The sequence below is a fragment of the Pseudonaja textilis genome, chromosome 9 (assembly GCF_049901715.1).
Source record: "Pseudonaja textilis isolate UNSWEBS1 chromosome 9, rPseTex1.2, whole genome shotgun sequence".
NCBI lineage: Eukaryota > Metazoa > Chordata > Lepidosauria > Squamata > Elapidae > Pseudonaja > Pseudonaja textilis.
In genome coordinates, this window is record NC_141998.1 from 21,926,565 (window position 1) to 21,950,994 (window position 24,430).

A 24,430-nucleotide genomic window follows, 5' to 3' on the forward strand; every position below is an offset into this window, starting at 1 on the left:
GGAGGAGGAGAAAGAAGAGGAAGAAGATGACTGTGGTATCCTTAGTGCTCTCTGAGTTTGATGGTTTTCTTGCAGATGTTTCACAACCAACTAGGTAACATCAGTGTTAGGAGGTGGTGGGACAGAGAGCAAATCCCACATCCTCCTAGAACTGATGATGCCACTTAGTTGGGTGTTGAGACGTCTGCAAAACACCCACCCAAATCAGAGAGCACCATGGTCCCCTCATTTCAACCCCAAGGTACAAATCATCATCTTCTTCTTCTTCTTCTTCTTCTTCTTCTTCTTCTTCTTCTTCTTCTTCTTCTTCTTCTTCTTCTTCTTCTTCTTCTTCTTCTTCTTCCCCTTCTTCTTCTTCCCCTTCTTTTTCCTCTTCCTCTTCTTCCCCTTCCCCTTCCTCCTCTTCTTCTTCTTCCTCCTCCTCCTCCTTCTTTTCCTCTTCCTCTTCTTCCTCCTTCTTCTTCCTCTTCCTCTTCTTCCCCTTCCTCCCCTTCCCCTTCCTCCTCCTCCTCCTTGTCCTCCTCCTCCTCTTCTTCTTCTTTCCTTCCTCCTCCTCCTCCTCCTCCTCCTCCTTCTCCTCCTCCTCTTCTTCTTCCTCCTCCTCCTCCTCCTCCTCCTCTTCCTCTTCCCCTTCCTCCTCCTCCTCCTATTGTTATTATTGTTATTATTGTTATTATTATTAATCTTCAAGGCCATTTTTGTAAGCGGGGAGTGGAACCAGGACCAGACCCCAGATAGAACAGAAGATCCTCCCGGGCCGGGGTCTTTTCCCTTCATCCATCAATCCACCCGTCAATTGAGCTTTTTAAATTGCGCTGGCTCCCGCGCCGCCCTCCTCCCTCCCTCCCTCCCTCCCTCGGCGGTCCCATCCCCGCCGCGCGGGCCGGGGATGCGGTTGCCGGGGCAACGGAGCCCAGCATCTCGGGTCGCCTAGCAACCGGCTCTCCCCGGGCTTCCTTCCCCCGCCCGCTCCGCGCCTTCTCTCTCCGTCTCTCTCCGTCTCTCCTCCCACCCGGCGCTGGGAATCAAGCCAGGCGGGGAATGCGCAAGCTCGGCCCGGCGAGAACGGACGCCCGAAGTCCTTCGGCATCATGGCGCTTTGGCGGCCGGCGCTGCCGTTGCTGCTCCTCCTCCTCCTCCTCCTCCTGCTCCGTGAGTCTCTCGCCCGCTTGGCTCCGCGCGCGTGTGTGTGTGTGTGTGTGTGTGTGTGTGGAGGGGGGATCGGGGATCTCTCGATCGAGGGGAAGGAGGCGAGCCGGACCCAAGGAGAACCCGGGGCGGGGTCGTTCTTTCCCGGTCCTAACGGCTCCCTTTCCCCGGGGGTCCCATTGTTTCCAGCATCCCGCCAGTTGCAAAGTTAGTGGAATGAGTCTCTAGGGGCTGGAGGGATTGGGGTGTTATATTTTTTTGGGGGGTGGGGGTTGGCTCTTTGGGGAGTTTTCCCCCCCTAACCCATCATCCTTGGGCCGGGAGTTCCTGAAACAATAGGCCCGAGGCTGCTTCCCCAGGGGTTGGAGGATGCAGTTTGGGGTGTGTGTGTGTGTGTGTGTGTGTGTGTGGTGTGTGCCTTACAAAGGGGTGGAAAACTTTTTTTCCAGCCCAGTATCTGGGACAAAAGGAAAGGAATTGCAGCTGCTTTGGGGAAGAAAAAGTGCCCCCCCCCCTCTGCTCTTTTCAAAGGCCTAAACAAAAAAGATTGGTCAGTTGGGCAATTGTGGGATTCTGGACAAAACAAAGGCGCTGAATGCAACAGTATTTATGTTGGCTTGTCTGGCTCAGATGTGTCTCCCTAAGTAAGCTGCCAGACACATCCTCCTCCGTAGTTGTCCAACGATGGATGTTGCCCTGGTGAGCTTCTCCTGAGTTGGTACAAAATGTACGTTCTTGGGAAGGAAGGAAGGAAAGAAGGGAGGGAGGATGGAAGGAGGAAGGAGGGAGGGAAGGAAGGACGGAAGGAAGAAGGAAGGAGAGATGAAGGGAAGGAAGGAAGGAGGAGGGAGGGAGGGAAAGAAGGACAGAAGGGGGAAGGAAGGAGGAAAGGAAGGAGGGAAGGAAGAAAGGATGGAAGGAGGAGGGAGGGAAGAAAGGAAAGAAGGAGAGAGGAAAGGAAGGAGGGAGGGAAGGAAGGAAGGAGAGAGGAAAGGAAGGAAGGAGGGAAGGAAGGAAGGAGAGAGGAAAGGAAGGAGGGAGGGAAGGAAGGAAGGAAAGAAGGAAGGAAGAAAGGAAGGAAGGAAGAAGGCTTCATGATAGGCCCATTTGTGCTTCCTTTTCAATTTATTTTTAGTGATTGTGGATTTCGTGGAGTTGTAAAATAATTTAAAGGCATCTTCCTCCCCACCAATTTATTCCCCTTTTTCTGTAATTTGGTCTGTGGGTGAAAAGGGTGGAGGAATAGCTGAACTAAGAAGACTTGGTTGTTATTATTTTCCTAAACTTCCTCTCCCATCTGTCTTTATCAAGCACCCCAAAATTGTTTCTGAGAGGTGTCCTTGGGCGTTTGCAAAGAGCAGCCTCAAGAAATAGGGCTAAGGCGACAGTAACTGGCCCCAAATCACCCATATTTTTTTTTGTCCTTTACTCCGAGTGTGGCCACTACTACCTGGCACAGGCTATTTTAGAAGTGGCTAGTAGACCTCAATTTACAAGAATTCATTTAGTGACCATTTAGAGTTACAACAGCACCGAAAAAAGTGACTTACGACCATTTTTCCCACTTTTGTAGCTTCCCCGTGCTCATGTGAATCAAATCCAGATACTTGGCAACTGGTTCATACTTATGACCATGTCTGTGCCCCGGTGTCATGTCATCCCCTTTTGTGACCTTTTCACAAGCAAAATCACTTAATGACTGTTGTTACTAACTTATCCTCTGCAGTGATTCCCTTAACGATGGCAAGAAAGGGGGTGAAATGGGGCAAAGCTCAAGTTAACAAATGTCCCACTTAACAGCAGGAATTTGGGGCTCAATTGCGGTCCCAAGTCGAGGACCACCTGTTCATTTTAAGTATGCAAAAGTAAAAAAAGTTGTAATGTTATTTATGAGATTCTACTGTGCTAAAAAGAGTCAGTGTTTTTCTTTCTGTCCCGCTCTCCCTTAACCCTACGTGTCTTTCCTCTTTTCCCTCCCTGATTTTTGCATTCTTTTCATTTTCATTTGTATTTTATTCTTCAACAAGTGCCATAAAAATATAAACCAGTTATTATTATTTTTTTAAAAAAAACAAGGACAGCTGGCACCTGGAGTCCATTTGCCTTGCTCAAAACTATTTTGGGGAGTTGAATAAAAGCAAAGCCAGAAAAAACAAGAGTGGAAACTTTGAACTAAGTCACTCATCCTCCATCTGTACACCATTTCGAACGCACACATATGTACACATATTTTAACACTTGGAGAACACAAAGAGATGCAACGTGTGTGTGTGTGTGTGTGTGTGTGTGTGTATGGTATTTTGCTCCTCCCAATGGTTTGCATTCTTTATCATCTTTGCAGGAGACAATCTTTACGCCTGTCCCATTATACAAAAACGTGGGTTTCCCTGGTCCACCCCCATCTTCTAAGTGTTTCTGTGCTTATCTTGAAGAGGAGAGATTTAGGAATTTGCAGCTTGGCTAGCTCAATGTAGCTGATATTGGATCCTTCTTCTCTTGGCAACAGAGAGACTCATTGTTCTAGGGGCCCCGTGCAAATGGTTGCTGCTTTAATTGCAAAAACATTTGCTAATTCCATTCATGAATGAGTTGGGACTTGCTTGGGGTTTAGGCTATTAATAAAAGTCCAGATAGGGCAGCCTGGGTGGGTTTTGTTCCAAGGGTGTGTTCAGCTAGGTAAAATATAACAAGTAGATGAGAGTCCATGTTGTGGTTTGGAATTTGTCAATTCGTATTGGGTCACAGTCAGAAAGACTGATCACAATCTCACACAGCTTCCTACTAACGTGATGATTTGGGGAAAATGGGAGATGAATTTTATTTATTTACTTAACATAGTTGGGCTGTTGGGCTGAGCTCCGAGCAATTTGTAATGTGGTTACAAACGTTTCATTACCATTTGAGAGACGTCATCAAATGCGCTTCAAATTGTGCTCGTCTGTCCGAGCGCGGCGGTGGTCTTTCAATACCGTTTAACAGGATGCAAATTAGCGTGGATGTTATATAATTTGCATCCCATCAAACGGTATTGAAAGACCACCGCCACGCTCGAAGAGACGAGCACAATTCGAAGCGCACGGACAACGTCTCCTCGAATGGTGACGAAACGTTTGCAACCAAATTGCCAAGTTCGGAGCTCACTCAGCCCAACCTCAGATACTTATGTTCAAATACATTTCAACCACTTCCATATTTCTTCCGTTCTGTGGCCATCTGAATAGACAGGGACTCTGAATGGTTCTCTGTAAAAAAAAAAAAAAAAAGAAATGTAAAAACGTGACATCAGAAAGTGGCCCTCTAATATCCACTGATGAAATATTGAAATATTGATTCCAGTTTTTGCTTCTGCTTACTAATCGTGATTTGTAAGGCTATCCTAAGATAGACCCAAAGCATCGCCTGTCAAAAAGCAAAAGTATGATGGCAAAAATAATAATAATAATAATAATAATAATAATAATAATAATAATAATAATTATAATAATAATAATAATAATAATAATAATCTTCTTCTTCTTCTTCTTCTTCTTCTTCTTCTTCTTCTTCTTCTTCTTCTTCTTCTTCTATTTCTCCTCCTCCTCCTCCTCCTCCTCCTCCTTCCTCCTCCTCCTCCTCATTTCTCCAGCAGGCCAATCATTAGAACAAATGTTCGGTCCAAGGGACTTACTGTCCAGTTTTGAATTTTGAATTGCATACTATTTTTCTAACCAACCCATCCAACATATTTTGTCGAAACGGATTGTTACCAACTTCTAATTTCTTCCTTTGCAAAATTTGCAGTGCAGGTTTTTAATCACACACACACACGCACACACACACATACCACCACCACCCACATAGTGGCCTGGGATTAAAAGCCACCACAGAAAGGAACCTCACTGACCCTCTCCAGCTTCACTGCAGTTCTTGAAAACCCAGTTTTGAGTTGTGTGGGATTCCTTCCCAGAGACCTTAGTCCGTCCGGCCCAACACAATGATCCTTTAGGCATCAGGTTAAAACTTTACTAATCTCCCAGGCCTTTGAAGTCAAGGCATAAAGATCTTGCTTATTAATTTCATGGCTGCTGCTTGTCTGCTATTGTTATTGGCTTAGGCTTTTTTGTGATATGTTGGGCTTGTTTTAACCGAGCTGTTAGCTGCTCGAACACCCAGTCCGACGATAAGGCGAAGCATCTCTGGTTTTTTTAAAAACAGAGCAAATGTGTTTAGATGTGATCAGGGGAGAGATGGACAGGGAAAAGCATTGGTACAAGCAATTAAAAATTAATTGAGCTTTGTTTATGCTGGTTTTTCTCTCCTACAAATCCCCCAAAAAGCATTTTATGGTAATAAAATCAATGGGACATAACATCCGACAATTCTATTTGTAGTCTGATAAAACAGCAGGGGGAAACAAGGCCAATGCAAGAATTGGTTTCAGACATGACAAAACTGGTATTGGCTTGCTGAGTTCAGAGGGAATAATTCTTAACTGGCTTTCCTGATTGCTCTTTTAAATCAGTGGCGTACGAAGACGTCTTGTTGCGATGAAAACATGAGTCCAAAAGTTGTATAAAAATGAAAGGAACCCAATTAATGATCAGAAACTCCGTGCTGAAAATTATTTCTGACTTTCTGCCTCTTAAAGTTTTAACCGTTTGTGATCATTATTGCTGGAGCTGTAGTTTGCCATCTTAATTCAAGCAGGCTTTTGATCCAGGTACATGAAGACACATGAAGTAAATGTGTGTTAGGTTTTTGTGGGTGTGCAGTTTTCCCGCCTTTTTTGCACCTATTTTATGGCTGCATTTTTTAAAAATTATGTCTTTTTTTCCCGTTGGTTTTTTTTTTCCGTTTTACGAACCGCCCAGGGTTACTGGGTCAGTTTATAAAAATTTAATAAAGGAATAAATAATTTATTTAGGGAAATTTCTCTGGCCTTGGAAGCCAAGCAGGGTCAAATCTGTTTAGTCCAGGGATGTGGGAACTGCTAGGAGGAATTCCCGAGTTGTAGAACATCCCAGAAGAAGTGGAAAGAAAATGCTGGTGTTGTGTTGCTGTGACAACTACATGAATACTACATTTTTACCCTTAAAGTTGTTTTTTTTTTTAAACCTTTTTTCCTGCCTGGTCAAATCCAACCGAGCACTCTTTCACGATGAGGCTAACTTTTTGAAAACTTCACCTGCTCCTCCAGTGTGGGTTGCAGGCCCCCTCAAATAGCTGAGAGTTTTGGGATTCTCCGAAGACCCAAATAGGTTTTGTGCCCACAAAAGCCTTTTTGTAGCATTCTCCTCAGAATATCCCTAGACAATCCCCTCTTTTACAGAGATCCAGCTGTCTCTCAAGGAAGCAAGTGGTCCAAACCAGCTGTCCACGCTTGTGGTCGGTCCTTTTGGCTTTTTCTGGCCTAGTGGATTTGGCCTGCTAAATTGGAACGATGAAGGAACTGCATCACCGTTGGTTGATAAAAAAAAAAGGCCCAAATCGGTTGCTTGGAATTTGTTGCTTTAATTCCATTCCGAAGCAAGATGCGAAGTTTCTCCCAGAGTTGTAAACAACTCTAAGCTTGTCACGTTGTAAGAATTGTCCCCCCCTGCCCCCGTACCCCCTTTCTAGCTCTGGCAAAGAATGTGTGATACTAGCAAGCTGTTTCTGGACATTTTCTCCGAGCCGTGTTGTTTATGATGTAAAGGGCCTTGAGTTCACGGAGAATGGCGTGCAAGTTTGTGCCAAGTCTTTTTTTTTTTTTTTGCTTGTCCATGAAGAAGCAAAGTCGAAAGAGCCATCCCAGTTTTTGTTTTTTTTCCCCTCCCCAATGGCGACTTTTCTTTCTATCCCTCCCGAGACTAAAGGTGGGCTTTGGGTATCCTGCTCACCATTGTACACCCTCTTGACCATCCCACGTGGCTTTGGGTGTCCAGGATGAATAAAGGTCGGCGTGGCGTAGAAGTTAGGCCTGTCGATTTACAGATTAACAGATTTGGGAAGGGACCTTGTAGGTCATCTAGTCCAACCCCTCCGCCCAAGCAAGAGATCCTTACACCATTTCTGACAGATGGGAGTCCAGTCTCTTCTTGAAACCTTCCAGGGATAAAGCTCTCACAACTTCCGAAGGCAACTTCTGTTCCATTGGTTGATCGTTCTCACTGTTAGAAAATTCCTCCTTAGTTTTAGGTTGCCTCTCTCCTTGATTAAGAGATTAACAGAGTTGGAAGGGACCTTGTAGGTCATTTAGTCCAACCCCCCCGCCCAAGCAGGAGACCCGACACCATTTCTGACAGATGGCAGTCCAATCTCTTCTTGAAACCTTCCAGGGATGAAGCTTCCACAAGTTCCGAAGGCAACTTCTGTTCCATTGGTTGATTGTTCTCCCTGTCAGAAAGTTTCTCCTTATTTCCAGGTTGAATCTCTCCTTGTTCAGTTTCCATCCATTATTCTTTGTCTGGCCTTCAGGTGCTTTAGAAAATAGCTTGACCCCTTCCTCCTCTCTGTGGCAGCCCCTCAAATATTGGAAGGCTGCTCTCCTGTCTCCCCTGGTCCTTCTCTTCCCTAGACTAGCCAGGCCCAATTCCCGTAACCATTCTTCATATGTTTTAGTCTCCAGTCCCCTAATCATCCTGGTTGCTCTTCTCTGCACTTTTTCTAGAGTATCAACATCTTTTTTTTATATATAGTGTGGTGAACAAAACTGGGTGCAGTACTCTAGGTGTGGTCTTACTAAGGCTTTATAGAGTGGTAGTAGTACCTCCCTTGATCTTGATTGAATCCCTCTATTAATGCAATTTAGGATTGCGTTGGCTTTTTTGGTTGCCACCACACACTTTTCTGGAAGTTCTGAAGGAATTTCTCTTGGTTTTTCCTCCAGTTGTCCCAGGTAGTGAGGATGTGGGGCCTGTGAAGGTCTCTCTCTTCCCTGCCCCACCAAGTCCTTGCAGACTCTGCCCCATCCTCCTCCCGCTGTCATCCCAGTCCAGTCCACTTCTATTTGGTTCTCCCCATCATGAGAGCAGTGGGTGGTTTGAGTCACTTGAGGGGTGCTAGATTTATTTCCAAATAAACTTACCATTCCTTTCTGAAACAAGGTCAAATCTCTGGACAAACTCTGCTCTGTTCCTGGCTTGGTCCTGGCCTGCAGTTTGGTGTGGATTGGTTTGGGTCATCCTTTTGGTCAGTTTGGTTCCTACTTCTCGGCTTTACCAGATCCAAATTGGAGACCTTCTGAGATTGTGTTCCAGGCAATTTCGCACCCGTGTATTAGGAGCTCCAGAGATGTGGTGGCTCAGTGACTAAGACGCTGAGCTTGTCGATCAGAAAGGTCGGCAGTTCGGTGGTTCGAATCCCTAACGCCGCATTACGGAGTGAGCTCCTGTCACTTGTCCCAGCTTCTGCCAACCTATCAGTTCAAAAGCATGTAAAAAATGCAAGTAGAAAAATAGGGACTCCTTTGGTGGGAAGGTCACAGCGTTCTGTGTGCCTTCGAAGGTGTTGAATCATGCCAGCCACATGACCACGGAGACGTCTTCGGACAGCGCTGGCTTTGTAACGGAGATGAGCACCGTCCCCTAGAGCCGGAAACGACTAGCACGTATATGCGAGGGGAACCTTTACCTATACTTACCTTATTAGGAGCTCCACTTGGGAATAGCTTCCTCCATTTGCCAGGAAAACTGGACTACACTGACCATCATTCCCGCCTAGCAATCCTAGTGACTGGAAGCTCATGGGATTTTTTGTCTACCCTTTCGGAAGACACCAGATTGAGGCTGGTGTTGGCCCTTGGCAACTTTTTCTCTTTTGCCAAAAAATAAAATAAAATAGAATTCTCTTTTGCAAAAGGATTGCAAAAAGATCCTTCAGGGAGCTGGATCTTATCAAGGGGAATAGGGGAATGTTTTTTTTTCTGATTTTGTCCTTATCCTCATTCCCCCATGGCTGCCTGAAGACTCAAGTTAGGGGATTCCTAAAAGTGTGTGTTTCAGAAAGCCCTGCTGTTTTTCAAAGTGTGTGTGTCTTATTCTGTGAACGCAGGGCACGTTGGCTGGCAGAGTTTCCCTGCAATCAGTCCTGTGTCCTGTGAACTGATAAGAAACGACAGAAATCCCTCACATTCTTTCTGTTTTAAACAAAATGAAAACAATCCAGGGTTATTCGCCTCCCCTTGTGTAACTGCCCCTAAAACTGGTAAATCCTCTGCAACAAAGTATGAGAGAAAAAAAACAAACGAACAATAGGGAGCTTGCAAACAACAAGGGAGTTTGGAGAAAGTTGTGCTAAGTTTTGCTTCCTAGCAAATGCTACCCGTTCTCTTGGCATCCTTTGCCATCACTCCCACCTACCCACCCCGCCCCCACTCCCTGCCCCGCCAGCTTTCCTACAATTTAGCCCTGTGTGCGTGTCTGCTGAGGCAGAAATGGATGTTGTAAATTCAAAAGTCCTGTTTCACAGCTCATTGCACTGCTGTCTGGCTAGGAATGCATTCGAACATTTTCTAAAGCCGGTTGAGTTGTAGCCCTGGATGGAGTGTGAGATAAGTTATTAGTGCTGATTCAGAATGCTTTTCCTGTTCCGGAAAAAAAAAATTATCCTGAATTGTAGAAGGGTTGAGGACAAAGAAACCTCTTTGTACTTTAAACATCCCACAATTTCTGGAATGGAACTGGGGAGCCAGTATTATGTGGTGGTTAAAGTGCTGGTCTAGAAACCAGTCCCATCTTACTCACGAAAGCTGGCTGGGTGACTTTGGACCAATCATCAGAGATGATGAATTGTAGTCCTGCCTTTGGCATGAAAACCAAACTGGTGACTTTGGGCCAATCACCAGGAGACAGTGAATTCTAGTCTTATCTTAAACATAAAAGCTGGCTGGGTGACTTTGGACCAGGAGACTGTGAGTTATAGTCCTGCCTTTGGCATGAAAACCAAACTGGTGACTTTGGGCCAATCACCAGGAGACAATGAATTCTAGTCTTATCTTAAACATAAAAGCTGGCTGGGTGACTTTGGACCAGGAGACTGTGAGTTCTAGTCCTGCCTTTGGCATGAAAACCAACTGGTGACTTTGGGCAAATCACCAGGAGACTGTGAATTCTAGTTTTATCTTAAGCATGAAAGCTGGCTGGGTGACTTTGGACCAATCACAAGGAGACTGTGGGTTCTAGTCCTGCTTTAGACATGAAACCAGGAGATTGTGAGTTCTAGTCCTGCTTTAGGCAAAGTTTCCATGTTGTCTTCTTAGGAGTAACTCTGTGAATTGGGGCCCTCCAGTGGTAATCCAGCATGCTAACAATTACCCCCTTTCGCCTTAGGGGATCCTATAATGAGGAAGCATGAGTGGTGGGAGTGCTTTTTAGAGATAGAGAAAGTGGCTCCCAGGTGTCCAACAGAAATAGATCTGGACGGACATCCATTAATTTTTAGATCGTAGTACCAAAAGTAAATACAAATAATGATTCCTCAGCAGAAGGCCTCAAAGCCACCAGGCAATAACTACCAAATTAATGTCCCTTGCAGAATTGCAACTATATTTGGATTATACCCTAGGAAGGGCGTCTTTAAAATGCATTCCTGTAGCGCATGCATTTTGAAATCTTGATTTTTTTTTCTTCCACATTTGCATTGCTGGACAGACCCTCTTTCTAAGGCTTCCCCAAAAAAAAGGGAAGGGGGAAAAAAATCCTTGCTTTCTTGCATCCTTGCTTGAAAAAAAATCCTGCTTTCTTTGCTGTAGATTTCATGGGAGATTAGCTTATTTGCTTGACTTCCTGATTCTGCCAGAGAATTAGGCGATGGGTGCAACGTTTAGAAATACACCCCATTCTTCTCCCCCAAACCTTGCTTTTTTCTTTCCTCCCTGGATTTCTAACAAAAGAAGGTGGTGCAAAAAAATCTTCTCCGGTTTTATTTCAATCACTTAACTTCAGTGGATTTAAATGGTGCTCGGCCTTCCGATTCCAGCAAATATTCAAAATGTCTTGCCCAATTTTTTAAACTCCCTGTCAGCAGAGTAATTTTGGGGTTGCGCAAGGATAAATAAAAATGAAATCCAGACAGCTGTAAGGAAAGGAGGATGATTCCCCAAAACAAAGAGCTTTGCCTCTGGGGGGGAAGCTGCAGAGAATGTGGGGTACAGGAGGGTTGTTTTTATAGGGGAGCTTGTCCGGGGTGTGGAACTGTGTGTGTACGTGCTAATTCTCGGGTGACATTTGAGGGGTGCGTAGACCTCGGAGAAGGGCTTGATTAAATCCAAGTGATGCGGATTGGGTCCCTTCGTGTGAACTGTGAGGGTTGTAATTAGGTTTACCTTGTGTTAATTGAGTTTTGGGTGTTTCCCGTCTGAAATATTTCTAACACAGTTATATGAATTAATACTTTCTTCCCCTATCCCCGAAGTGAAAAATGAATGGGAAAAATGTAGAGTAGCGTTGATTTTCAGCGCAAAGGTAAAAGGACTAATCTCTTTTCCCCAAGCTGGATCGGGGGACAGGGGGGAACCAAGGAAACACATTCCATCACCTGGGAAATATACAGGTAGTCCTCGAGTTATGACCAAAGGGAGCCCAAAATTGATGTTGTTGAGTGAAAGAATTGTTAAGCGAGTTTGCCCCATGCTAACGATTTCTCTTGACTCAGTTGTTAAGTGAATCATTGCCATTTGTTAAGTTAGGTTGTTGAGGGAATCTGGATGTCCTCTTGATTTTGCTGTGGGAGAAGATTTTGCTGGGAGAAGATTAAAAGACAATGTTATTTGCAAATTCTAGCCTGGCTACCGACTATTGAAGCATTTTCTTATCAACCGTCATAAATATGAAACAGTTTGCCAAGAGTCTGGATTTTTGATCACGGGGAATGCCGCAAAGGTCGTAATTGTGAAAAATGGGCATGAGTCCCTTTTTTCAGTGCCGTCGTAACTTTGAACGGGATTCTGACCTAGGCTTCCCCAAAAGCACGAAGCTGACTCCTCGCCCCGACAAAACCTCTTTGATTTAGGTTGAAGTGAATTCCACTCCAGCGAAGTCCCAGCAAACAGTCTTTCATGAGATTACACAACTACAGACCTTTGAATCAGGCTTGCAGAGTTGCCAGGCTGATGTCTTCCAAGCGCCATGCTGTAGCAGCAATTACTTGGCAAGAAGTCAGGAACAGGTCTTCGCCCTAATGAATTGAACGAATTGTCTCCTGCAAACACCACTCCCCTTTCACTCCTCTTTATTCCCTATGGGAGGGGTCATTCACTGTCCATCTGTGCCTTTATTCCTGAGTTGATCCTTGTTACTTAACTGTTCCCTTCTCCTGGCAGCTCTGTGCATGCACACACTGGGAACAGGCTCCAGCTGTTCTTCTTCCTCACTTATCTCCAACTCCGAAGGCAGCTGATAAATGTCAGATGGCCCTGGCCCCACCTCTGCCTCTGACGCAGAGCCCTTGTCAGAGCCTTCCATAGACTCCAGGACTGGCCCATGTTCCTCCCCAATCTCCTCACTGTCCAAATCTGCCGCCAGCTCCGCTGTCCGCTGGCGCGCCACAGCAAACGGTCACTCAGTGAACTTTTGTAAGCTTAGGACCACTTGTATAAGAAGAAGAGGCTTCCATAGACTCAGAATAGAGAAACTTAAAAGCCGCCACTTTTCTGATCATCCTCAGATAACATGGAACCACAATTCCCTAAAATCCTAAATAAAATTGTTTCATCACCTCCGTGCCCCAGGAATAAAGCTTAAGGATTTAGATGAGCAAGCGAGGCATCTGCCATTGTTAGGGATTAAATGCTAGTCTGTATATTTTCACAGGGGCTCCATATTTTGTCATTCAAACGGTTCCCCAGTGTAGGCAAAATAATGAGCAAAGTTTGAATGGGCACTCCCTCTTCAATTTGCAAACCGGATCCAATAGAAACAAAAATAATAACCCCCACCCCTCGGCTTTTTGTAACCCCCCAGGTAGGATCTCATTGCTGGAGAACTCCTACCTTTGATGAAACCTTGCAGGTTTCGCTGCCAAGCAGAAGGCAGGATCTTGCCCAACAGAAGAAGAAAATAAAATTGGTCAGCTCAAAACACAGTTAAAATTAGCATTTCATAATAAACCCTCCCACCCACCCGCTCTCACTAGCAAACCAGCGGTGCCTATTTTTATCTCCGGCAAACCTTCTCCAGAAACAGATAATTATTACCTCCCTGCTGTTTCCCTCCAGATCCAAAGGATTTTAGGAAACATTTCTAAAACATTTCACTTTTGACACTCCCCTATTTTTTTTTATATAAATCTATCTCTATATATTTTTGGCAGCTCCGCTCGGAGGGAGTAGAACTTCCGAATGCAGGAGCACTCTACCTGCAAGGGGGCTGACGCTAGGGGAAATTGCCCGTTGTGAGGTTGTTTCCACCTCGGGGTACCCAGGGGTTACAGCAAAAGGGGCTCCCGCTCATAATCTCCGCGTTTCGATGAGTCATGCAAAAATCGGTGTTTGTGATGGGTTGTTGGCAGCGCAAACCTTGTTTTCTTTCTTTCTTCAAAGCTTCTGGCCCGGAGGCTTAAGCAGGTATTTTAAAACAAATTGTTGCTGCGTCTGTAGATTTTGGAGAGAGATTAGCCTGGGAAAAAGCTGGTAATTGGGTCCTTCACCTTAGGAAGACAAAGAGTTGATCCCGCAGTTGTTTTAAGAACATATGCCACTGCTTGGGCTAAAGATAATTACAAAGGGAGGGGAAAAAAATGCTCGCTCAGCAATTGCTCGCACCCCTCGGAAGCGTCAGGTGAGAAGGGAAAAGTTTGGAAAAGCAATTTTCTCACCGCCAAGAAGATGCAAAGGCTAATTCGCGCTGGAAAGACCAAAGAGGGTTTAATAGCCAAGGCCTATGAGCCAGATTCAGTGGGGTGCTTAGATCTGGCCCAAGGTGCCATGCTGGAAACAGCAAAGGGTCGGCCTGCGGTGCCTCTGCTAGTGAAAACGGAGCTTGGGAGGGCCACGCGTGGTCCTGTTTTCACTGGCAGAGCGCTAGCAAAACAAACTAAAAAGAAAAGGAGAAACGTTTTCCCCCTTTGCGTTTGAGCATGCAAGAAGGGACAGGAAAGGAGAAAGGGAAAGAGGAAGGACAAAAGGAAAAGAAGGAAAGAGGGGAAGAGCAAGGAAGGGAAAATAAGGAAAGGGGAAGGAAGAAGAAAGGAGAAGAAAGAAGGGGAGGGAGAAGGGGGAGGAAGGAAGGGTTAGGCTGGTTTATGACCGTATTAAATATTTGACTTGATTTAATAAGAGAATGTCTGCTTTCTCTACCACCCTTATGCATGCAAGACTTAATGGATGGATGGATGGATGGATGGATGGGAGGAAGGAAGGAAGGAAGGAAGGAAGGAAGGAAGGAAGGAAGGAAGGAAGGAAGGAAGGAGATTATCATGAGAGGGAGGGAGGGTCTGAGGCAAGTCCTACCTTAGCATTTGGCCACCACAGGTGCCTCCGACTCAAGTGACATCGAGATGGCCACACCCACCCTGGCCACACCTACCCCAGCTATGCCTAAGTCCTCCCACTCTACCCCCCTGGAGGTCAAATACAACCCTGATGTGGCCCTCAATGAAATCAAGTTTGGCACCCCTGGTCTACAGGACTGAGGTTCCATCTTGTCCCATCCTTGTCCCCAACCATGGCAACTTTTAATAGTTGTGAACTTCAACTCCCAGGTTTTCCCAGCATGGCTGGCTGGAATTGGGAGTCCGCAGGTCTTCCAACTCCAGCCAGGATGTCCACATGTTGTAAGGTTGTCACCCCCAGGTCGTTAAGATTTGGACTCCTCTGTGGGGACAATGGTCTCCAGCCGAACGATTTAAGAGTACAGCTCGTCCTCCTTTAGTTCAAATTTCTTTCTTTCTTTCTTTCTTTCTTTCTTTCTTTCTTTCTTTCTTTCTTTCTTTCTTTCTTTCTTTCTTTCTTTCCTTCCTTCCTTCCTTCCTTCCTTCCCTCCCTCCTTCCTCCTTCCTTCCTTCTTTCTTTCTTTCTTTCCTTTCTTTCTTTCTTTCTTTCTTTCTTTCTTTCTTTCTTTCTTCTTTCTTTCTTTCTTCTCAATTTATTTATCTTACTACTGTAATTCCCAAACTTTTAGAGAGCTAGTAGACTGTTCCAAGAAATACATTTATATTATTAACCATTCTGGTAAGTCACACAGGATCCTGAAGCCAATGCATATCACAAAAAACATCTGCCAGTTCTATCTTGGTATAAGTCTAGTTCAGGATTTTTCTTTTTCTTTGTTTAAATCATATTCACATTTCTTCAAACGGTGTGCCCACCAATCCCCGCGGGTTACTAGCAGAGGTGGTATTCAGCTGGTTCTGACCGGTTCTGGAGAACCACCGGTATAGCGGAAATTTTGAGTAGTTCGGAGAACCAGCAAATACCTCCTCTGACTGGCACCACCAACCCCAACCCCAACTATTCTCTCTGCCTCCCATTGAGTCCCAGCTGATAGGCCGGGTCTTCTTTGGTTGCCCTGCACAGGAGAACAGAGCTGCAAAGCAGGTTAGTGGAGTGGGGAGGGAGTGGCGATTTTGCAGTATCCGTCCCCCGGGAGTGGGGAGGGAATGGAGGTTTCTTTTAGGATAGAATATATAATTCTTTATTGGCCAAGTGTGATTGGACAGACAAGGAATTTGTGTCCAATCCCACTTGGCCAATCAAGGAAGGAATTTTGCAGTATCCTTCCCCTGCCACGCCCACCAGGACCTGCTCCCCAAACCACGCCACGCCCACAGAACCGGTAGTAAAAATGTTTGGATCCCACCACTGGTTACTAGGTCTCCATAATAACGCAGCCTTCCACAGAACTCTTGTTTATCTCCAGAAAGGGATGACCTCACAAAATAAAATCCTCGGCCACACCAAGAAACGTATTGCTGTTTTTGTTGTTTCACATACCTGCTGAGGAAGCAGTTTGCAGAGATACTACTTGGAGGGAGGCTTTTTGGGGGGAGGAACTTCCTCCCCCCCCCCCCCAGGGTGATTCTTAGATAGGCCTTGAATCTCATGCACTCATTTGAGGACTTGTCCTCGCTTCTATCTATGGGCCTTCCTTCGTTTTCGAGGCTTGTGAGGGGCGGGTCCCCTGGTTTAAATTTCCCTAGGAGATTGAATAGGCTTTTTTTTTAAATTTCCCCCGCCCTAGGAAGGTGGGGAGAGGGAGGGGAGAAGTCCTTTGAAGTCCTGAAAGGAGGAGGGGGTGGAAATTCCCACTCCCCTAACAGATGCTTGTGTTGGCTCTTGCTAAGCGCCTGCCGTACGGCTCTTCCTTCCCAAGTTTTCTTGGTTTCTATTCGGCTCCAATGTCATGTCTTCTCTTGTGTGGTTTTTGTCCTTGTGGCTAGCTGGCAGGAGAGGAGAGCGTGTGCCTTACAGACAGCGCTCAGGTTATGGCCATTATGGAGCCTGCCCGTTAGGGTCATAAGCAGAGGTGGGATTCAGCCGGCTCAGACCGGTTCATACGAGCCGGTTGTCTTATTTTATGTTTGGTTCAGCCTCCCGGAGGCTCAGGAAGGCCAGAAAGGGGCCTTTGGGGGCTTCCAGGGGGCCTCCAGAGCCCGGGGAGGGCCAAAGCACCCCCCACACCATGGTGCAGGAGGCCGACTAGGCCACGCCTACCGTGGCCACGCCCATCCAGCAACCGGGCAGAGAACCCATTGGTCAAAGTTTTGAATCCCACCCATGGTCGTAAGTCGCAGTGCTTGTGAAATGGTTGGGTCTTGCAATCGGGCTAGCTTTACAATGTTTTGTTTGTGTATGTGTGTGTGTGTATGTGTTGGTCTTTAAATGAGCATGGCAGTCGTAAGTGTGAGCATCCCAGGTTGTAAAGTGAACCCATTGTTTGCTACGGTGCAGCTTGGTCAAAAACCTCAGAAATAAAGGCCCGTTGTCTGCAAAATCGTCTATAAAACGTGGTCCTGTCATCACCCTGGGAGGCTACTAATGGACGTAACTGCAGTCCAGGTGCCGAGTACCTGAAGAGAAGTCATGTGACCTCAGGTGGCAGGACTACCGTCCGGATTGGATCTGGGTCCATAAGTCCTCTGTTAAGCAGCGGCCCGTAATTTTGAGCGGTCGTGAGTTGAGGATGACCCGTATTAACCATTCATGCAGAAATCTTATCACAGGTCAGTGCTCAGCCCATTGAGGTTGCTCAGGGTTGGGGTTTGTTTTTAGTTTTTTTGTACTTTGAACCCATCCTGGTTTTCTTACTGGCAGCCGATGAATTGGACTCAAGTCACCATTTTTGATTGGAGGACCCCATCTCAAAAGAGATCCGCAAACTCAAAATTATCGGTCAAGTATTTGCTAAAGATATTTGAATATGTATATGTATATGTGTATGTATGTATGTATGTATGTATGTATGTATGTATATATACAGTACACACACACACACACACACACACACACACACACATATATATATACACATATATTTGTTTTCTTAAGTTTTCACAAGTATATATACATATACATATACATATACATACATACATACACATATATATATATACACACACATACATATATACATACATATATATACATACATACATATATACATACATATATATTAATGAGCTGTCTTTTATAAAGCTGTGCTAATGTCTAACAGGTTTAGTTTTTTTTTTATATATATTATTCAATGGATTAATATTCCGTGAATGTACCGGTTTTATTTCTGAACACGGTAATTGTGGATCAATATAGCCTACATAAGGCAAAACTCCAAAAAATGTTTAAAAGCGGGACAAGAAGAGCAGAAAGTTTAAGAGGCAGTGATTTAAACCAGGGGTTTCCAACCTTGGCAACTTTAAGACTTGTGGACTTCAACTCCCAGAGTTCCTTTGCTGGCTGAGGAACTCTGGGAATTGAAGTCGACAAGTCTTAAAGTTGCCGAGGTTGGAAACCCCTGATTTAAACAATGCCTAGTATCCCATGATTCCTTGTTCTTGGCAAGTATTGGCAAGGCTTCGTGACGTCACAATCCTCCTCCCCGTTGGCCAGGTTTGAAGAAGAAGGCGGGGTTTGATCGCTGCAGCCAATCGGGCTTCAGGACGTACATTTTGCTTTGCCAGACTTTGTGTTTTTTCAGCTGACTGTGCTTTAGAGCTTCCCACGACACGACTCTCCGAAGTGAGCTTAAGCTCTTGAGTTGGTTTCATTAAAAGGCCTTTTTGGTCTTTCTGCAACGCAACCTTTCTCCTTTCAGCCCACTCCTGAATGGGTGCAGTCAGAACAGATATTCAGTGCACAGCCCGTCTTTGCGCTGAATATCAGCCACTCACTGCCAGAACAATTACCAAAAAGGGGCAGATGGAAAAACAACACAGAAGAACAAAGCTGGAAGGAGGAAGGAGGGAGGGAGAAGGAAAACAAATTTAGGAAGAGGGAAGGAAGGAGGGAGGGGGGAAAGGAAGGAAGGAAGGAAGGAAGGAAGGAAAATAACAGAGTTGGAAGGGACCTTGGAGGTCTTCTAGTCCAGCCCCTTGCTCAGACAGGAAACTCTACACCGCTTCAGACAAATGGTTGTCCAGTCTCTTCTTAAAAGACTTCCCGTGTTGGAGCATTCACAACTTCTGGAGGCAAGCAGTTCCACTGGTTAATTGTTCTAACTGTCAGGAAATTTCTCCTTAATTCCAGGTTGCTTCTTTCCTTGATTAGTTTCCATCCATTGCTTCTTGTTCTGCCTTCAGGTGCTTTGAAGAATAGCTTGACTCCCTCTTCTTTGGGGGAGCCCCTGAGTTATCAGAACACGGCTATCGTGTCACCCCTAGTCCTTCTTTTCATTAACTAGACCCGTGATGGTGAACCTATGGCACGCAAGCCACAGGTGGCAACGCAGAGCCATTTGTGCCGACACGCGAGCCGCAGGCAAACTTACCTCACTGCGCATGCGTGCGCCTCACAGCTGATTTTTGGCTTATTTGAGGCCTTTTTCGGCCTCCCGGAGGCTTGAGGACAGCTTCTGCAGCCTTTGCAGGCTGAAAAATAGGCTCGTTTTCCTCACTTCCTGTGATGCCGGAAGTGACGAAATGGGCCTATTTTTCGGCCTGCAAAGGCTGCAGAAGCTGTCCTCAAGCCTAACGGGCTGAAAATCAGCTGGGAGTTGCAGTGAGGTAAAGGGGTGGTCTGTGGGTAGGGATTGGGCGCGCATGTGCAGGGGTCGTGGGGGAGGCGTGCGCATTTCCTTCTGGATGCTGGCATGTGAGCACACGCATGCAGGTGCGCACACAATTTTTGGCACAGGAGCCCAAAAAGTTTAGCCACCACTGGACTAGACATACCCAGTTCCAGCAACCGTTCTTCACATGTTTTAGCCTCCAGTCCCCTAATCATCGTTGTTGCTCTTCTCTGCGCTCTTTCAAGAGTCTCAACATATATACATATATACATATATACATATATACATATATATATATATGGCATTCGGCTTTGCTTGGGTATTTTCCCACGTCATAGTAGTTGTGCTTTTAAAGTTAGTAGTAGTTGTGCTTTTAAAGTTAGCTTTAAAAGCACAACTACTATGACGTGGGAAAATACCCGAGCAAAGCCGAATGCCATACATGTAAGTACCCGCGAAAACTTAAGAATATATATATATATTTATATTTAATATCGTGGCAATCCAAACCGGATGCAATATGCCAAGGGCGGCCTTGCCTAACCGAGGCATTACCAACACAAATCAAAGCAAAGCATTTCTTTTAAAATAGCACTGGGAGAATTAAGGCACAAGACGGGGGCCGGAGGACGGTTATAAAATCTGTAAAAGTTTTATTTTGCCTTCCTTCTTCATATAAAAAAACGGAAAGCTAAGAACCGGCCAGGGTGCGTTTAGTTTTCACCAGGTTTACTCGCGGGGTCGGTTCGAGTCCTGGAGTCGCCTTTCTGAGCAAGCTGTGGTTGCGTTGGGAGTGATCGCAATTTACCTTAAGGGCAGATCAGCTTGAATTAGCTCCCTGTCTTTCATGGGGTTGAGCTTTCCTTACTGATGGCCTCTGGCAAGAGGCTTCAGAGCCTTCAGAAGATGACAGCATTAAAAGGAGGAGGAGGAGGCTACGGGTTGGGAGGGGTGTGTGTGTGTGTGTGTGTGTGTGTGTGTGTGTGTGAGTGAATGTCCAGCTGTCCAGTCCCTCATGGGGGGAGGAGATACTGGTTTGTCTGCTTGCTTTGGGGTTGCATTGAAAATAGGAGGCAGGAAGGAGGGGTGTGAGGTATGCTGGATGCCTTGAGTTAGATTTTTTTTAAAAAGGGGCAGATAAAAATATAATAATATGTTATGTAATATATTATACTAATATAATGTGATAATTTTTTTAAAAAAGTATGAGAGAGTCTTCCCAGGGTCAGCTGAGGTCAGACATGCCATGTCTCTGGAAAAAGTGAAGTGAGGTTCAGCCTGATCTTATGTTTCGTTTCCTTCCTTTTCCTTCCTTCCTTCCTTCCTTCCTTCCTTCCTTCCTTCCTTCCTTCCTTCCTTCCTTCCTTCCTTCCTTCCTTCCCCGCTCCTCCGTCCTTCCTTCCCTCCCTCCTTCCTTCCCTCTTCCTAAATTTGTTTTCCTTCTCCCTCCCTCCTTCCTTCCCTCCCTCCCCTCCTCCTCCCTTCCTTCCCTATTTCCTTCCTTCCCTCCCTCCTTCCTTCCCTCCCTCCATCCCTCCCTCCCTCCCCCCTCCTTCCTTCCTTCCCTATTTCCTTCATTTCCTTCCTTCCTTCCCTCCCTCCTCCTTTCCCTCTTCCTAAATTTGTTTTCTTTCTCTCCCTCCCCCTTCCCCCCTCCCCTTCCCTCCCTCCCCTCTTCCTTCCTTCCTCCTTCGTTTCCTTCCTTCTCTTCCTCTCTCCTCCCTCCTCTTCTTTCCTTTCCTTTCCTTTCCTTTCCTTTCCTTTCCTTTCCTTTCCTTTCCTTTCTTTCCTTTCCTTTCCTCCTCTCCTTCCTCCCTTTCCTTTCCTTTCCTTTCCTTTCCTTTCCTTTCCTTTCCTTTCCTTTCCTTTCCTTTCCTTTCCTTTCCCTTTCCTTTCCTTCCTTTCCTTCCTCTCCTCCCTCCCTCCCTTCCTGATTTCATTTAATTTTTATCCCAAGTTTATTATGTTTATAAACCACTCTTAAATCACTCCCCCTCCCAGCCGTGTTGTAACTTTTCAGCGGTCCCTAAAGGAATGGTTGCAAGTCAAGGAGTGACGGATTCTGCTGTTTCTGTTTGTCTCCAGAGGAGTTCAGCTTGGCCTTGTATTCTCGAGACGTTTATAAAATAAAGGCAATTCTTGGCCAAAGTCCCTCTTTCCCTACGAGATGTTCAAAACAAAAGTCTTCCTGCCTTTCCGTTTTCAGAGAGGTTCACTGGCACAAATCCGCGTTCCGGCTCCATTCAAAAACCGGGGCCAAATTGTTCATTTGGTCGCGAGAATCTTTTGGACGTCTTTCAGAAAGATTTGTAAAGCTTGTGTTAATAAATCGCTGGAACCTGGTGGAGAGCAGATGCTGTGTTTGGTAGCTGGTAAACGTAGAGGGTGGGACACTTGGCCTCGAATCTAATCAGGAACATAGAACATAGAGAAGAACAGAGTTGGAAGGGACCTTGGAGGTCATCTAGTCCAACCCCCCCTGCTCGAGCGGGAGAATCCATTCCAAATATTAGCCTCTACCTAGGATCAAGCTCACAGCCTCCTGATTGTGAGGCGAGAGCTCCGCAAGCTTAGATGGGGTAGAGATCATCATAAGTGAGGGCCTTCTCTTTGTGGGTCATTTTTAGTGTGGCTGTGAGCACATCGATTGCATCGCTTGCTTTTGTCTATTTTTAACCGAGGTTCAATGCCCTCATTTGGATCGTGGGGTTGGATGCTGTTGGGCAGCGGAATGCCAACATCGACCAAAACGCACCCTGTGTTTGTACCCACAAGGAATCCGCAGGGATGTTTCGAATTGGCCACTGGTTGGTCGAACATCCGGGGCTCTGACTGGGATGGGGAACTCAACCGTATTCCAGGAGGTCCCTGACTTACGACCACAAGGGAACCCGAATATTTCTGTTGCTAAGCGAGGCAGTGGTTTTAAGGTCCCTTGTTTTACAACCTTCCTTGCCTCAGTTGCTCACTGAATTAAAGCAGTTGAGTTAGCCGCAGAGTCATTAAACGAATCACGGCAGTTAAAATTAGCCACAGGATCATTAAACGAATCACTGCAGTTCAGTGGACCACACGGCTGTTAAACGAGTCACAGCAGGTCAGTTAGCTGCACGCTCATTAAATTAATCTTTAAGACCTGTGGACTTCAACTTCCAGAATTCCTCATGTTGGCTGGAGAATTCTGGGAGTTGAAGTCCACAAGCCTTAAAGTTGCCAAGGTTGGAGACCCCTGATAGAGACTGGGTTGCTACTGCCTTTTTTTTCCAGAATACGGTGGGTAGGACCCAGGGGATCCTGTTCCCAGAGCTCTGTGTGCCCAGAGCTACTAGAAGGTAAGAGCAGCTGAAGCAGAGGGGGCGACTCGGGAGTAAGGCTGGGAGGTGATTGCCCCTCCCATAAGATATAAAGGACAGGCAAAGATGACAAAACCTTTGGAGGAAACAGAGTCATTCAGATTCAGATTCTTGAAGCTCTTTGTACTTCGGCTGGTTTTTTTTCTTTCTAGTTCATTGGACACTTCTGTTATTGGCAGCACTTCACAGGAAAGAAAGGTGGGTGCTTATCTCGAGGGAGTGTTTGAGATTCATTACCGGCTGGAATGAAAACAATTCCCAGCATTGCAATAAAACAAGGCTTGTTTTTAAAATAAGCGCGTGCGTGCGTAGTTACGGTCTCGAAAGCCTTGGTCAGAACACTTTGATTGGAGTTTAAATCAAAGTCAGGACGCTGAAATTTGGGGGGCTCCGGGGGCTGGGGCTCAGTGTGATGTTCCACATTCGGTGTCAGGATCCATACGGACCACGAGCTAGGAACCAAGTCCTGGGACAGCGATCTATTGGAGGGAATCTTTGGCACATATTTGGGGGAAGAAAAAAAATAATAGCTGCCTAAAAATAGAGGCGAAGAAAAGAAATGGCTCCAGGATTAGAAGAATCTTCCTTCTTAGCTAAATGCTTCGGGGGTTTAATTCCAATTCGGGGAGGCTGTTTTTAACTCTTCCCCCTGCCAAAAAAATAAGTCACCGGACTATTTTGGGGGGCTATTTTAAGGAAAGAAGGACGGACAGCCTCTCAGATAAGAAATGCTTACATCTTCTGAAGTTATTTTGGTGTGCAGGAACGGGGATATTATTTTTCTTCTCCTCTTAAGTATGTCTAAACAACCCCACCCCGTTTTGCCTCTTTCTTAACCCCATTTCTGATTCTTTGGTGGTGGGGGGTATATTTATTTTTGGCATGAATATGCTGTTTTTCTTATTCCCCTGTCCACGAGGGGAAAAAAATATCTGGGAATGGCTTACTCTTCCTTTGGTCCAGCCAAAGAATGCACTACGGCCCAGGGCGAGGTTTTAACCGAGAATTTTGGCCAAGGAGGGAGCGGTAAAATAAAAGTCAAGTTCTTTTGAGCTTTCCATCTTTTTGGCTTACGGTTTCTTCTAGGCTGAGGATTTTTTTAAAAAACGTTTTTTTATTAAGTTATTAAGTATTATAAAATACAGAAGTAAATAAGAGAGCAGTGAGGAGGGAAGGGAAAAGGGAAAGAAAAACGAAGGATTTACTTCCGACTCTCTCCGTTGTGGTAGAATAAAAGGCACTGGCATCAAATCACAACTTTTTCTGTTTTGTTTTTCCGTAATATGAAAAAGTTGTTTCTATAAAGATCTATTATTGATCATCATTTTTATACCATCTTCTCAACGACCCCATAATTCCTTGTGGGGTAGAATCAGGGCCACTGAATGGGTCACGGAGTTTACTGGCCACCAATGTGGAGGGTTTTTTTTGGCCACCATTCTCAGTGTGCCCAGAGAGAGAAATATCTGCCTCTAGCTAGGATTGAACTCACAATAATAATCCACATAATCCCTTGCGGGGTGGAGTGTAGGCAACTGAATGGAGCTGAGTGTTTTAATGGCCGGATGCCCTTCTTGTTGCCAATGTGGAGTTTTATTCGGCAGATATATTCTTGGCGTGCCCAGAGAGAGAAATATCTGCCTGTAGCTAGGATCGAACTCACAGCCTCCTGATTGTGAGGCGAGAGCTCCACCTCTAGGCCATGGCACCACTTATAAAGATTTATCTATAAAACCCAAAGTCAAAGTTACATTCTTCTCCACATCCAGCATGAAATTCAGAGGCGGTTCTTCTAGGTTCGGGCTGATTGTA

The 24,430-nt window shown here is 45.6% G+C and overlaps 1 protein-coding gene across 2 annotated transcripts in view; it reads left to right on the top strand.

Moving 5' to 3' along the window:
- Nucleotides 1–1,032: 1,032 nt before the first annotated feature.
- Nucleotides 1,033–24,430, top strand: part of JAM3 (junctional adhesion molecule 3) — a 42,846-nt gene continuing 19,448 nt past the window's right edge. Inside the window, exon 1 of one of the 2 annotated variants that reach the window (XM_026709068.2) lies at nt 1,033–1,152. In XM_026709068.2, coding sequence (XP_026564853.1) covers nt 1,092–1,152 — 61 coding nt within the window. In that variant the 5' untranslated portion in view covers nt 1,033–1,091. Of the gene's footprint in view, nt 1,157–24,430 lie in introns of both variants that reach the window. The other variant, XM_087939124.1, reaches the window with a different exon arrangement.